General features: G+C 36.1%; 2 protein-coding genes across 5 annotated transcripts in view; one reads left to right on the top strand and one right to left on the bottom strand.

Annotated features, from left to right (window-relative positions):
• The window catches only part of LOC149796321 (transmembrane protein 131-like), a 197,579-nt gene extending 187,795 nt beyond the window's left edge, over nt 1-9,784 (bottom strand). For all 3 annotated transcript variants that reach the window (XR_016421660.1, XM_089960972.1, XM_089960973.1), the window contains exons 1-3: nt 9,628-9,784; nt 3,193-3,257; nt 623-651 (exon numbers count right to left, since the gene is read on the bottom strand). Coding sequence is in view for 2 of the 3 variants with exons in the window: in XM_089960972.1 (XP_089817098.1) it covers nt 623-651; nt 3,193-3,257; nt 9,628-9,748 (215 nt within the window). In the remaining variant the exon portion in view is untranslated. The remainder of the gene's footprint in view (nt 1-622; nt 652-3,192; nt 3,258-9,627) is intronic.
• Nucleotides 9,785-10,210: 426 nt separating this feature from the next.
• Nucleotides 10,211-16,824, top strand: part of LOC149796320 (ELMO domain-containing protein 2-like) — a 44,669-nt gene continuing 38,055 nt past the window's right edge. The window contains exon 1 of one of the 2 annotated variants that reach the window (XM_089960974.1): nt 10,211-10,321. The gene's annotated coding sequence lies outside the window, so the exon portion shown is untranslated. The remainder of the gene's footprint in view (nt 10,322-16,824) is intronic. The other variant, XM_089960975.1, reaches the window with a different exon arrangement.

Genomic DNA, 16,824 nt, shown 5'->3' with positions numbered 1-16,824 from the left:
CTATACTAAGAGCCCTGTAAAATATGCATCCAGGATGCAGGGACAGGCTATACTAAGAGCCCTGTAAAATATGCATCCAGGATGCAGGGACAGGCTATACTAAGAGCCCTGCAGAAGATGCATCCAGGATGCAGGGGCAGGCTATACTAAGAGCCCGGTAAAAGATGCATCCAGGATGGAGGGACAGGCTATACTAAGAGCTCTGTAAAAGATGCATCCAGGATGCAGAGACAGGCTATACTAAGAGCCATGTAAAAGATGCATCCAGGATGCAGGGACAGCTATATTAAGAGCCCTGCAGAAGATACAGTATGTTCATTAATTTTAAAAGTACAAGGGTTTTCCACAAAAATATGAGGGTTATTTTTACACTTTTTTTTTTTTACTTCAAAAGCATTTATTGATTTACTGAATATAGACAGGTGCTAGCAGCAAGAATGCTGGGCTAAATCCCTGCACGCCAGCAACTTTTGACACCACTAAAGATGTCCACAGTTTCAGGGGATCTGTGATATTCAGGCACTGAAACAATGGATGTTTAAGTTTACAATATGATATATAACTGGAACTGAACATGACATATAATAAAGGATTTAATATACAGGTATCAGCCTTTACTTACATATCATGGAATCCACTACCAGGTTTTACCTGAAATTAAAGATTAAACAATGTATTCAAATACAATAAAACTAATATAAAAAACGGCAACTTTTGAAAGATACTGTCAACATTATTGTCACTGATAATTTATTTCCCTTCAGTGTGATAGATTTATTCATGCAGTATGTTTCATGAAGGAAACAGTTTATATTTCATAATTTTTAGTACTGAAGAGAAAATAAACCATTAGCAGTTACTTTTTCTGGTTTATTTTTAGTAACTGACATCTCCTTTCTGAGATTGCGGCATGTCTGGATGCTGTCCACTATTTCTTTTAAAAACCAAGGTATTCAATAATATTCTGTTCATTAACTGTTAACATTGTATCTGCACTTATGTGGATACATGTACATGTATATTATCAAAGGTCATGTCCATCAATCTGTCTCTCACTCTATCAAAAGATTTCTGGATGCAGAAATGGGAAGGTGCGGATGCGTATCCAATGCCACATTTTCACAGGTAATATGGACACTTTCTGGTAACCTGAATAGCAGCTGTATCTAAAACAGTATCTGGTATGACGATCGAGGAGGATGAGTAAATGACAATGATGATATCAAGTTTACATATGCTGCTGGGATGGGATCATGTGGGCAGGGACGAAGGAAAATTAACTCATGTTTTGTCCTGACTTCCATATCTCGTTTTTTTATTTTTATGGGTGATGGCAAAATAAACTCCAATAAAAGAGATGGCTAAATCAGTCAGTAATAAGAAAACAAAATGGTTTAATCTGCTCAATGCTTCAGTAAGATAAAAACGGGCATTCACTCCCCACACCTCAGGGTCATTCACTAACCACACCTCAGGGTCATTCACTCCCTACAGCTCATGGGGCATTCAATCCCCACACATCGGGGTCATTCACTCCCCACACCTCAGGGTCATTCACTCCCCACACATCAGGGTCATTCACTCCCCACACATCAGGGTCATTAACTCCCCACACCTCAGGGTCATTCACTCCCCACACCTCATGAGACATTCAATCCCCACACCTCAGGAGCATTCAAGCTCTCACCTCTGTACTTCTAAAACATTTTCCTCTCTCTCCACATATATTAAACACCTCCTTGAACTGTCATTTTGTATCAAATCACATATTTTTCTGTTTATGTAATACATGAAAAATATAAATCTGAATCTGTTTCTGCATCCTCCACCATACCAAAAAAATTAAATTCTAAATTTGATCTACTGCACTGAGGCCTTTTACATCACACAAATGCCCATCTGTTCCATAAAAGTTCCTCTTTCCCTCCCATCCTGAAGAAATTACTAGCTGAAGCACCTCCCTTCTTCCTTATAAAAGTGAAACCGCTCAAGTGGACTAGGGGGCATTACCAGTTATTTTGTACTTTTGAGAAAGTGATGCATGTAAGGTGAAGGTGTTTGCATTTGCAACATGCACAGTGGAGAGAATGTTGGCATACCCCAATGCTACTTTGAAATAATGTGGCTGACATTTCTTTGCCTATTGTACTTATACAAATTGTACATGATCTAAGCACACTGCTAACTAAAATGACTGCTCCCTTGTGGTCTAAAAAAATCACCCTGAATTAGTCTAAAGTACACTATCTTTAGCACCTATTAAAATAGGGAAAATTAATTTCGCCCAACTAGACAATATCGGCTTCTGAAAGTGCAATGAATGAATTACGACATATATAAAAAATTTTAAAAAAAGTTATTGGCTTGGTGTTTTTTTTTAACAATTTACCTCTGAAGTTCAGGAAGTGAAAATGACCAAGCAGAGTGAGCAGTGTTTTGAAAGGTGCACAGCTGGAGTAAGGCCAAGCTGTATACTCTATAACCCATATTACAACCATCAATCATATACCAAAATAAAGGGAATTAAAGGTTCTTTGAACAATACCTAAGGTATACAAGATCTTTTTAAACAGTCAGTATAACCAGTTAGGAAATGCGAGGAAATTCTTTTTCTTTAAAATTCTAACCCTTTGCAAAATACAAAACTGTAGAGTGGCACCTTATAAATACAAAAATGAATGCAATTATTTTTATATTTTCATATCATTATGTATGATGTTCTGAACAAAATGGTACATTAACATTGATGTCATGCATAAAAATAAGCTAATAATGCTCATTTTGCTCTTGTTTACATAATATGCCTTGAGGCAGCATTGTGTGAGTAGTGACCTTAATTATGGGGAAATTAGAAGTCTTAGAATATAGGAATGAAGTCAACTTAAATTTAAAACTGTTACACTAAGTAAAAGAAAAATAGTTAAAATGTTTATTTTCATTTATTTGCAAAGAAATTAAAAAATAATGACAAAGCATCTTTGCTTTCTTCCATATTACACAATAAACAATATTTTAACCTTTGACATCTGACCTTCATGAACCGATTCTATCCCACCCCTTTTTAAACTAAAATTTATTGGTGATATCTCAAGAATAATTCTGGCAAGTTTCATGTTCCTGTCTTTTAGGATAACAATGGTTGCTATGGTGACAAATTTCACTTTACAAGTAAAACATCCTGAAAATACTCACTTCAATTGGTATTCCACTGACATCTCCTACTACATATGTTAAATGGTTGTCTGTTTGTATGAAAGCTGAAAAATAAGAGCAAGACATAATTAAAAAATCTAACTTAATCAATCATCAATTTCAAATCAATTCCTCACTTATTCAATGGGCAAAGAATACTGGATTGCTGTTTGGAAAATTTAATCTGTGCTTACACTTAATTTAATAAATCATTACTTTATTTTCCCTTAAAATCACATGCAAGATCACTATCCACAATCTAACTACTTAACAACAAGAAATATGATGAAATTGCCATACATAAGTATTTACTGTCGAAGAGAGAGTAAGAACAACTCTTTGCAAACTTGCCCTCACTCAGATCCACCTCAGGCACAAGTCATGACACTATTCCCCTCCCCACCAACACACACCTTCAAGTCCTATGTGGATACACTGAGAGCTGTACCTTACAGACCTGCAAACATGCCACTCAGAGCATAGCACTTTCCACAGAATCAAAGCAGCAGTGAAACTGAGAAGCCACCTCGGTACCTGAGCAGCCCTTTATAGGATCACAGTGCTCACCTCCTCTACATTAGCAAGGGGCTAGAAAAGGTGCCCTAAACATTGCCTGATTCACCTTAACTCTGATCAGCATACATAGGATGATGGAAATCCCATCTTAGGGGTTGAAACCCAAGAAGACGACAAACATTTTACAACTCACCATCTGCGCCCAGAACATATGAATATTATTGGACAGTAATTCAGCTGATAGACTAGAAAGAAGAACAGATTAAGTAGGTAGGAAAATGGCCAAATTCAACATCTCGATAGCAGACCTGAGCTATGAACAACTGATTGAAGTTGGAGCCAGCTACACCTTCTCTGGAGTGGCTTAAGTAACTTGAAGCTTGTGTTAGATTTGCCATCAAATCACAGCTAGTTAGCAAGCTAGCCTTACAAATCTCTCAAAAAGCATAAATGACATACTAATGCAAATGAGAATTCCAATGACTAGAAAAAGACACAACTATCATAAATACCATTCACCCAACTTGATCACCCCAGCAAAGTTTTAGGAAGACCTAGAGTCTCCTATTGTACTAAAGGCAGACAAGATCACAATCCTTGATGACATCAATCCAAGAGTTGGCATAGATCAATAACAGCAATGGACTCTTCCTACCGAGAAAATGCACTGAACATGACGTAATCTGCCAAACCACAAGACATCTTGGACGCACCCAAACTCCAAGCACTGGTAACTTACTCACCACTCCATCATCAGGAGAAGAGACAAGAAGGACCTCTGAGTGAGCAAGGCCAAGAGAAGTGCAGAATGCTGGAATGACAACAAGCTCATAGTCTAAAAGGTCAAGATCAGCACAGCACACAACCACGAGGCAAATAAGTGCTGAAAAAGTTTAATGCTGCTAAACTGAAACAAAAGAAGGTGGAACAGGCATTTGCTGAAGAACTTTACAACCGATACAAACTGAGAATGTTCAGGAAAACTGGGGATCCTTCAAAGGTTTGTGTACTTGACAGTACCGTCAGTCCCACCACATGTAAACATAAATATTAGTGTGATGAAAATGATGCTGCCATCGAGATTTCTAAATGATACAAAAGTCCTATCTAGAAGACAGTACTTCATCTAAGAAGGTAGTCTTCAACAACATCAACAGAACTATCCAATGCAAACTCTTGTGAGTTGTAAAACTCATCACTGAGCAACAAGCAGATGAGATTCAGTCAAATTGACACCTCTTAACGACTGAAACTAAAAGCAGTCCACCTGCTGTCAAATGGCAATCATGCAGAGCAGATGCTATACCAGCAAAAGTCGACAAATGCCAGAGGTTCGCACCAACATACTACCTGAACTCCAATCATTGTCAATTTGGGGAACTACACCCTATGAGTAGAAAGATACATCCATCCTCCACCTCCATAAGCAGAAAGGCAACAATCCTGCAACAACATTTGCACATCATGCTATCAACAGCCAGCAAAATCCTTGCCAGATTTTGGCCGAATCATTTGTACATCACAATGATCAAAGGTTCCTGCCCAAGAGTCAGTGTGGCTTCAGGAAAGGATGAGACCAAAGAGATGGTGTTTGCAGCTTGTCAATTCCATGAGAAACCCCAGGTATAAAACTCTCCATCCCTGTATGATTAATTCATTGACAAAAGCCTCTGACACAGTCAGCTGTGGAAGCCTTTGGAAAATCATTAAAAAATTTAATTGCACAGAGAAATCCATCAAAATGGTTCGGCAATTCCATGATGACATGCTTGTTTGTGTTGTGGATGGTGAAGAGTCATCTGAACCAGTCACAAATGGTGTCAAGAAAGACTTTGTTTTCCCCAGTGCTCTTCAGTCTGATGTTCTCCATCATTCTTACTGATGCATTATATGACAATGACATCAACACAGATACTCAACTGATGCTAGGCTTTTCAATCTGGTAAAACTACAGGTGAAGACAAAGTCAAAGCAAGTGACTGTTTGTGATATCCCCATGCCAAATCCAAGTCTGTCACACAATGCAGTATGGACCATTCTATTTAGCTTGACGACTGAGGTGATGCACCAGGCAATCCTAATGTAGAGCCCACCACACAGTAAATGGCCAATCCCTCATTGCACTCCATATTAATGATGACATCAATGCCAGAATTTCTAATGCAATCGTGGTATCTGGAATACTAAGTACTGTGGGAGGTATCAGTCTATAAACAAAGGTCTATAAAGCCATTACATTGCCAACCTTTGCTGCTTGCTTGCGAAACCTGAACAGTGTACAGACACCATGCGAAGAAGTGGATCCATTTTCACATGGGTTACCCGAAGAAACTGATGATGATAATATAGCAGGGACATAGACACTGATGTTCTCATACTAAACGTGATAACTGGGGTGAAAAAAAATTGGATCATGTTAATATCGGGGTTGCGTTAATGCAGGGTTTTACAGTATTTAATTTTTCCAGACAACAACTCATTGGCACATATAACGTGTATTGATGTCTAATATATATGATGAATAGGGTACCAACACTGTTTACTATCATGCCATCGTGGCATGCTGTTCATCCATAATGCACGTAATTACATTTAAATTACTAAATAATTTTGTCACAGATCCTTACGTGTCATAATTCAACGGGAAAAATTAGGTTAAGAATGAAGAAGCACGTGTACGGTTCATTACGTTCCGGGGTCTATGAACGGTGCCTGTACATATTTCATACTGCTGAAATTTTCTCATATGTGTTTCTGTGTACAATTATCCACTGCAAATGTCCAATAATTAACTCTTGTACACCTATTCATTTGAACATCTACAGCAAGAATAATTAACAATCAACACATCAGATTTTGTGAATATCGAAAGAAACATGTAAAAACTACTATATTAATCACTGCGTAAAGTGCAGAGAACGACTTTCGTTTGTGAACCTGCATTTCCATAACAGTAAAATATTTTTATAAAAAATAGGAAATTAATAACAAGTTCATTAACAAACACCATACACAAGTAAAACCAGAGAACTAAGTGCAGTAGGCCTGTAATGGTCACGAGTCACTGTTATAAAAAAAAATTTAAGCTCAACACATGTACAATTTCATACCCTTTCAGTTTCCAGCAATAAAGCAGACATTATTTACTGGTCAACTGACTGTGTCTAATAACACTGCCAAGCCCAGCAAAGATGTTGGCAGCATTTGTTTTATGATCTTTATCAAATTGTGAGAATCTGTTATCAACCACTGCATTGTCTGCTGCTTGGTTGTGTATGCATTTAAAGAAGAAACACATGTTGGCTATTGTCTGAGCAATGATTGTGTACAGAATAAAGTGAAGACAATCACAAAGATGACTCACTGGCTTTACTCATGAATCAGTAATAAGTAACATTTCCAATAATGTTTATTTTGGCATAACACTTCAAGAACCCGGTGAAGTTGTTAAATTTCAGAACCAACACCACGATCATATTATATTAAAATTCATATGCGAACTCTTCCCCAAAATGATAACAAATGGTTTAGTCACTATTTCTCATACTTAAAAAAAATTCCAGGTATGAGAAAAATACATGTACATGTATTTAAAATTTCAGGAACCATACCACAATCATATTATATTCGAATTCATGTGTGATCTCTTCCCCAAAATGATAATAAATTTTTTATACACTATTTCACATAGTTGGAACAAAAATAGTTTTCATGTGCAAATGAATATATTAAATTTCAGAAGCCATGCCACAACTGCGTTATATCCAAATTCGCATTATTGTGTGGCGTATTATGGCAGGGTCGCACTGTACATACAGGTATTCAAAGCATCCACCCTCTGCTGATAAAATTACATCTGAGATGGGCAGACCACATAACCCGGATGTCAGAAGAGTAAGATCTTTTAAGGAGGGATGGTGATCTCAAGGTGGTTTAAAGAAATACTTCAAAGATTCCCTCAAGTCATCGGTGAATCACTTCAACATTGGCACTAACTCTTGGCAACATCTCACAAAGGATCACTCCACCTGGTGGAGTATTATTTATACTGGAAGTACAGATTTTGAACAGAGAACTGCAGAGGCAGTATAGAAGTGTGAGCAAGTGTACCAGACAATTCAGATCACAAATTGGCCTGATCAGCCACTAATGTAAAAACCAATCAATCAATGACGTCATGGTCCTTCTCAAACTTGAATAACACATTTTATCAGCCAAAATCTAGTTAAAACATTCACTTGTGATGTACAAGTGTTCACACCTTATTTCCCCCATTTTTTTCTTCAAAAAAGGTGGTAATTACTTGAAACTGCTAATTGATTTTCATCTATGGTTATAACCCCTAATGCTAATGGGCAGAAGAAAAAAATAAACAGAATAAACGGATCAATTAGACATGCATTTTAAACATGCACTGGCTGATCATTAGAACAAAATTCTGCAATTTGTTGCAACTGTTTCTTTATGTAATTTGTAATGTATGATCTTATTGCACTTGTCCTTAACTTTGTCATCTATGATTGTCTTAATATAAATGAAACCTTTAGCTACATGTGTCACCTTTAATTAATACTTTTGCCCTACTGATACTGATGCTTACATACATACTAGTTTGCTCCCCCAGTGACAGATAAATGCACAAACCCAATGCTACTCTAATTCCCAGTGCCACATATATATGTTATTGTTAACTTAGTATGAATTGGTGGAAAGTACACAAGTTAACACACTTTTACACTTCTGATTATCATAACCAATGAGAGGTCAGTTTACTATACATTGGAGTATGTGTGTGGTTTGGATTTTTAACATCGCTTTAACAATTATTTTGGTCATACTGCTATGATTTCTGCAGTGTAACAGTTTTAAAGTGATGTCTAGCACTAGGGCATCATACCACAGACATGTAGCATGATGTCCCACCAAGTCACATTATCCTTACACCAGGCCAACCAGTCCTAACACTAACCTCTTAATGCTGAGCGCCAAGCGAGACAGCTGTTAGTACCATTTTTGTAAGGCTTTGGTTTGCCTCTGCCAGGTATCGAACCCACGACCTCCCACATATGAGGCAGACGCACTAACCACCAGGCCATTGGAGCAGTCTCCACACTTGGTACAAGTTTGTAACATGATTGATTCAAAAGTCACATAATAAGTTCCATTTAGGTTCCTGACATTCTCACCTTTTTTAATACAAATGCTGTCCAAAAAGTCACATAATAAGTTCCATTTACATTCCTGACATTCATCTTTTTAATAAAACTGCTATCCAAAATGTCACATAATAAATTCCACTTATGTTGTTAACACTCATTTTTTAAATAATAGCTGGCCATATAAGATTTTATTCTAGGAGAGTACACAATTATGTGCCTGACAAATCGAGTGGATATTTTTTAAAAATCTGATTGTCATAAAGAAATTTAAAATCAATTAAGTGAGAATGGCCTCTTTACAAAAGGACAATTTCTGGTGTAACCAATCTCATAAGCAATTTCCTTAACAACTTTATGTTTTACACTATGCAAAAGGAATCACAACGATTATTCTTTCAACATATATGATAACAGATTTTATCTGATGCAAAATTCTATTATTACAAAACATGCACACAGCCTCAGTTGAAACGACAGTCCATATATGGGCCGTACAACATACGTCCTTTATTACTTGTGATCGTTATGTCAAAAATTTATTTGAGCAATAAACTTACATAAACTTTACATACTGCAAATTATTTAAAACTTAACAGTAAAATAATGTCTGCAGGTAACAGAAGTCTACAAACCATAATATTCACAACAACGAAGTGGTTTGTATTTGTGTAAAATTGACAGATGATAACCAAAACACAGTGATAAACACATTGAATACATCAAAACACAAGCAACTCTATTAATAAAACTATTTTCATACCTTGATTGTGACTTTCCACTGTTTCGATACTGTGACAATACTGAAATAAAGTCTGAAAGAAAAGGAGAAACTGGAATATTTCTAGCGACATCTCTCTCCTATGACTTTTAACCCGCGCCATGCTGTCTTCCTTATTTACAATCTCGACAACCAGAAACGGCCATCTCTTTGACCATTCACGTAATATTAGCATTTGTGTTGACGTGGTTTTGCATATTAATTTGCATCAAATGAAAATGTTTTCTATTTTAATTCTGTTAATTGCATTTTATAGGAAAAAATAAATACGAAACTATTAAGCAATTTTGTCTGATTTGCAAGTGATTAATCTAATATTTAAGAACGACTGTTTTGATTGGCTGTTGCTGTGGGCAAGTGCGAGTGACCTATAAGCTACAAACGACAGCAAAATACGATAATTTCCCTTAATACCATATATAGTTGTCATTTTAATAAAATGCATTCTTCCTCACATTAAATGTTATACAAACATTATTCTACTATGCAAGCATTAAATTTCTGGGAGGTCAGAGCAAGCAAATTATAATTTGTCTCCTTGGAAACGGCAGCCAATCAGATTGCCCCGTGTATACATATTCTCTCAGCAACCAGGAAATAAACTATTCATTGATGATGTAAGCACTAACCACGATGAAAAACATTGCAACAGACGTTTACTAACCAAAGTGTACATGTATGATGCAGTGCTATTTTATAATTTTTATTCATAATAACTTTGGAATTAGTGAAAATAGAGAGACAATGAATGACCCAGCAGAACTACTATTATTATATCCGTTTACAAAAGATACTGTAGGACTCGTATATAAAAAAAATGCAACGGTTACTTGTGACCACAGGAATCTGACGTTTTATCAATATAGTACGGCGAAATTTCTGACAACATGAAATCGCCTTATCGGTAATATAAATTTCGCCGTACTTTATTGATAAAGCGTCAGACTCCTGTGCTTGTGACAATGCGTCAAAACAAAACCACATCAAAACAAGAGACGGAACAATTTGTAGCTATAGAGAACGACCGCATTAGGACTTGAATTAACATTACGAATTCCGCACCAGTCAAGGGATTCCTATGGTGTCTCCATATTATAACATTTTTGTACCCGTAGACATTACTGCATCACTTAAGCGAAGGGTATATAACTAGTTGTTATTGATCAATATTTGGGATATATATATATATATATATATATATATATATATATATATATATATATATATATATATATGATTTCAATGCTAAATTTACACCTCGAACAAATCTTATTAAAATGTTACATGGTCTAAATTAGCCCACATTATATATGTGTATTATGGTCTAAATAACCCAAACCAGTCATGATCCAAATAATAATAATAACAATGAGGACTTTGTGTAGCACCTAATCTTTAGAAGCTCTAAGCGCTTTACAACATTAGACAACACCTATAAGAAAAAAAACATATATAATGATATGATTACAAAAAACACACCATGAAATTAGAAAACATAAAAACATGCTGTAAATATTTAAGGTAGGAAACATTAGGTCTTTAAGTTTGTTATTGCAGTTGAAATAAGTGAGTTTTAAGAGCACTCTTGAATGGGATCACTGTGTCTTTGTGTCTAAGTTCAGTGGGCAATTCAATCCACGTTGCTGGGCCCTGGTATGCAAAAGAACGTTGTCCATATGACAAATCAGCCTCCATACATATGTTCATCTATCCATTAACCACACTTTCACTCTGTATGTCTGTAAACTTGATCATTTCCAGAGCATAACTCAAAAATCTAGGCTTAAAATATTAGTGGCTAAGGACTGCCATCTCACCTCTGTGTTCGAGTCTAGGATTCGGCCAATGCGAGTATGTGAGAAATAGAGGCCGACCGAAACTAAATTTCTGGTTTCGGCCGAAAACGAAACTAGACCAAAAGTTATAAATTGACTTTTGGCTGAAACCTAAGCCGAAACCAAAAGTTTAACTACACCTTTGTCCGAAACCGAAAGATAAACCAAAGTTGCCTAACACAGGATTTATTAAATAGGCCTGGGTCATGATGCAATGCTATGCTTCAACAACTGAGTAGGGTAACATGTCAACAACGATCAAGTCCATGATGCACTTATCAATTCGCTGAACTGCAACGTGGTCATCAGGCTAGACCATTCTGCTCTCGACCATTGATACTCTGGTGCAGTTCCATGTAGACATTTGTATAAAAGAACTGCCTTGTGAAGATATATCCTGTCATATATTGTGAACCATTTGACTTCTGTAATAATGCTTTTGAGGGATGATCAATAGATGCATCTAAAATTATGCATGCTGCTCGTTTCTGAAGTTTATGAATTCTGTCAAGCTTAGATTTAGCAGTTTCCCCATACATTTGAACAATAATCTATTGTTGGAAGAATACATGACTTGTAGTATAGATTTCGAGTTTCCATTGGTAAATATTTCTTGATTTTCTGCTGAGTATGGCAATTTTGGATGATAGTGTTTTACAGAGTTTATCAATATGGTCATTCCATAATAAATTATTATCTATGGACACACCTACAAGCCTTTCATGTTGGATATTTTCTAATGGATGATTATTTATTGCAAGAGATAATTCTGGGTTCCTTGACTTGTGTAGCTTTTGTGATGTCCCCAAAATCATATATGACTCAAATAATGCCTGAGTTTGATCTTGTTCAGTATCATAGATGTATACAAGGTTGAATTGTCTACAAACAAATCTGTATTCGTGGATTCATTATTTAATGTAGATCATTGATATAGATAAGGAAGATGAGAGGGCCCAAACCTGAGCCTTAAGGGAGCCCTGAATGAATATTGCAAGTTTGAGAGCTAATATTACCAATGCTTACTTGTTGAGATCTTTGGTATAGATACGATCTAAACCAGGTTAAAGAAGTATTGTCGAACCTATAACAGTTCAACTTTTGCAGCAGAATTTCATGATCAACAAGATCAAAGGCTTTCTTGAAGTCAAGGAAAACAATCCCAGTCATATGTACATTATCCATTTCCCTCAGTCAAAGATCAATTAATTTGGTAAGTTCTGTTTGGCATGAGTGATACTTTCTAAATCCTGACTGTGCTTTATGAAATAGAGATTATGTTTCAAAACATTTATAGACCTGAATGGCTAGATGCTTTTCAAATAATTTTGACAATACAGGTAGAATTGATATTGTTCTGTAATTCCCTGGATTCTCCTTATCTCCTTTCTTAAAGATAGATGTAACCTTTGCACATTTTAGTGTTTCTGGAAAATTACCACTCATTATACTTAAGTTTCTGATATGCGTTAGTGACTTTGTTATTACTGGTGCAGCAATTTTAAGAATTTGTGGACCAATCCCATCCAGTCCAGAGGATTTATTAATATACACCTTAATTAGCATATCAAAAACATCAGCTTCACTAACATTAGCTATTGAAAAATAATTATCATCAGGAATTTTAGCTCTTATAAATAATAGAAGAGCATCAAGTTCAATTGGGATGTTAGTCTGGTTCTGAATACTGTTACTGGAGATGGTTATGAAGAAATTGTTGAACATTTCCACAATGTCTTGTACAGATGTTGCTATATCATCATTTTGCTTAAGTCTAGGGGGAAGACAACTGTTCTTGGGTGGGTTCAGCTCTTTTATATGCTTCCACAATGTCTTGGTAATCTTACTTTTATCAATAGCCTGTTTATAGTACTTCTCTTTTGCCTTATCTATTAGGTGCTTATTTTTATTCCTCCACTTTCTATAGCTTTCATGTCTTTTTTCTTGTGGAAATTATCTCTTAGGTGCCTAGCCTCGTTAATCTCAGGGGTAATCCACTTGGGTGTAATTTGGTGTTTAACCCTTTTTGTTTTAATTGGGGCATGCTTGTCTAAGGCTGTATGGAACATCTGATACCATTTGTCCAAGGCAGTGTTGACATCAGCTATATTGCAGACTGATTGGAAGGGTTTGCAAACTAAATCATTTAAGAACATTTCCTCATCAAACTGTTTAAAGTCCCTGTATTGTATTTCAGTGTGTTGGCCATTTTTTGATGATTTCGGAACATGTCTAGTTATACAGACTGGGTAGTGGTCACTCAGTGCATACACTGTCACATTAATGTCACTTATGTTTTCAGGTTTATTAGTGTAGACATGATCAATGATAGTAGCACTTTTATATGTTACTCTAGGTGGGGTGTTAATTAATTGATTAAAGTTGTATCATAGTTATTTATCTATGTTAATGGTGGATTTTTCATGTAGTCAACGTTAAAATCACCTAATATGATTGTTTCTAAATTTTCCTTTAGTAATGCTTTTTGAATTTGCACCTCAAATCTATCAATCCAATCAGCTGTGGAACTAGGTGGCCTTTAACTGAACATAAGAGTACTGGCTTTGATTGGGCAAGGGTTACTTCAATCCAGATACTCTCTACCCCAATAGTCTCTAGATCAATTCGTCTGTTATAACTAATGGATCTGTCTACATAAAGAAGAATACCTCCAACCCCCATGGATTCCCTATTTTTTCTTTCAACATTGAACTCCTGTATTTGGGGAGCCAAAATCATCAGTATCATCAGAAAGAAAGTTTTCACATAGACCTAGAATATTGACTGATCTAGTTTGCTGTAACATTAACTTTATCTCATTCAGTTTAGGGAGGATGTATTGAATATTTAGGTTGATTACTTGCAGACCTCTTTTGAGGAGGCCAAAGACATGAACATTTTGATCAGAGGATTGATTTTCAGATAAGTTAGTATGCAATATATTGTTTTTAGACTTGACATATTTCTTTTCATCTTCTTGATTATTTACATAAACATATGAAGAAGAAAACATACAAGATCCATCTGTTGTACCATGACCACATGTAGTGGATATATGAGAATGTTCAGTATGAGACAGATTTACATTACATACAAGACATTGATATATCAGACACTTGAGGAGCCTCAGAGGGAGAAGTAACTTGAACAGTATCACATAATTGCTTACATGTTAACAAGTTGCACTTTGTACACAAAACAGATAGTGCCTGAAACCTGTTTATAGAATTATAATTATTACATTGAAAAGTATGCCCATATTCTAATGTATTTTGTTGCTGAGTATGTATTGCATAGGCCTGTACATCATACCTATTGGTATGTGAACAACTTTTGCTTATGTCCTAGTTCATTAGAAAGATGGATACCAAGTGGCCATGATCAGTCATACCTAATAATCACACCCCTTGCCGGTACAGAGACTGTCTTGGCCGAAATCCCAGATAATAAGCTCAATGTAACAGGCAAAGAATTTTCCTTGAGCTGATTTAATGAAAAAAATCAGGTCGTTCCCAAAACTCCATTTTTCCCAATTTGAGTGTAGAAAATATATAGTCAGCACTTTAAAACATTCTATGAAGTTTGTCTAGAAAACTTTTCTACAGGTTGCATGGAGGTGTCTGTTGATACTTGGTACCAGTGTCAAGCAGATTGCATGGAGGTGTCTTGATACTTGATAGCAGTGGCAAACAGATTGCATGAAGGTGTCTTGACACTTGATACCAGTGGCAAGCCGATTACGTGGAGGTGTCTTGATACTTGATAGCAGTGGCAAGCAGATTGCATGGAAGTGTCTTGACAATTGATAACAGTGGCAAGCAGATTGCATGAAGGTGTCTTGACACTTGATACCAGTGGCAAGCAGATTGCATGGAGGTATCTGTTGATACTTGGTACTAATATCAAGCAGGTTGTGTGGGATGTCAGTTAATGCTTGATATCACTGCCAGGCAGGTTGCATGGAGGTGTCTGTTGATACTTGGTACCAATGTCAATCAGATTGCATAGAGGTGTCTTGATACTTGATAGTACTGACAAGCAGATTGCATGGTGTGTCTGTTGATACTTGATACTAATGTCAAGCAGTTTGTGTGGGATGTCAGTTAATGCTTGATATCACTGTCAGGCAGGTTGCATTGGGGTGTCTGTTGATACTTGATACCAATGTCAAGCAGGTTGTGTGGGATGTCAGTTAATGCTTGATATCACTGTCAGGCAGGTTGCATTGGGGTGTCTGTTGATACTTGGTACCAATGTCAAGCAGGTTGTGTAGAGATGTCTATTGATATTTGATACCAGTGTCAAGCAGGTTGTTTAGAGGTATCTATTGATATTTGATACCAATGCCAAGTAGGTTGTGTAGAGGTGTCTATTGATATTTGATACCAATGTCAAGTAGGTTGTGTAGAGGTATTTATTGATATTTGATACCAGTGTCAAGCAGGTTGTGTAGAGGTGTCTATTGATATTTGATACCAGTGTCAAGCAGGTTGTGTAGAGGTTTCTATTGATATTTGATACCAACGTCAAGCAGGTTGTGTAGAGGTTTCTATTGATGTTTAATAATAATGTATAGCAGGTTGTGTAGAAGTGTCTTTTGATATTTGATAATAACATAATAGCAGGTTGTGTAGAGGTGTCTATTGATATTTGATAATAATTTATAGCAGGTTGTGTAGAGGTGTCTATTGATTTTTGATAATAATGTATTGCAGGTAATAATAATGACAATAATAATAATGATAATAATAGTAATAATAACTTTATTTAAAGAGGGTAACACAATTAGCTAAGAACTAATCTACGCTGAGGTCCTCATACAGAGGAGTTTTAGCTGCATCTCTGAAGCCACTGGATATATTGGGTTTGGAAAAAGGAAATAGAGAGGGCATTTCTAATCTCAACTGGAATACTATTCCAGAGCAAAGTTCCAAAGTATTGAAAACTTTTTTTCAATAATTCCTTATTTGGTTTGGAAATTTTATCCTGTTTGGTAGACATGGATCGCAGGTGGGGAGTATGGCCTGGTAGCCTATACTGGAATAGTGATTATAAATATTCAGGAGCACTATTATTTGATATCCTGTACATTATTTTGGTTTTCTCAAACAGATTGGGTTTTTAATAGGTAATATTTTTACCTTATCAGCTAAATTTTCCTTGCTTTCGTTCAGGATTGATATTAGCCCTAATGCTCCTTTTTGAAGATGTGCCAGCTTTGCTGTTTTTATCATTTGAATTACCCCATACTGTACTACAGTAGTCCAAATAGGGTTGTATGTAACTGTTATAAAATAATTTTCTGTGCCTTTCAGGGAGAAAATGTCTTATCTTACTGAAGTGA

This window comes from Sinohyriopsis cumingii, chromosome 6 (assembly GCF_028554795.1).
Source record: "Sinohyriopsis cumingii isolate HCF-2022 chromosome 6, ASM2855479v2, whole genome shotgun sequence".
Lineage (NCBI taxonomy): Eukaryota > Metazoa > Mollusca > Bivalvia > Unionida > Unionidae > Sinohyriopsis > Sinohyriopsis cumingii.
The sequence above is the reverse complement of the archived record's forward strand: the minus strand, read 5'-3'. Positions and strand labels throughout refer to the sequence as shown.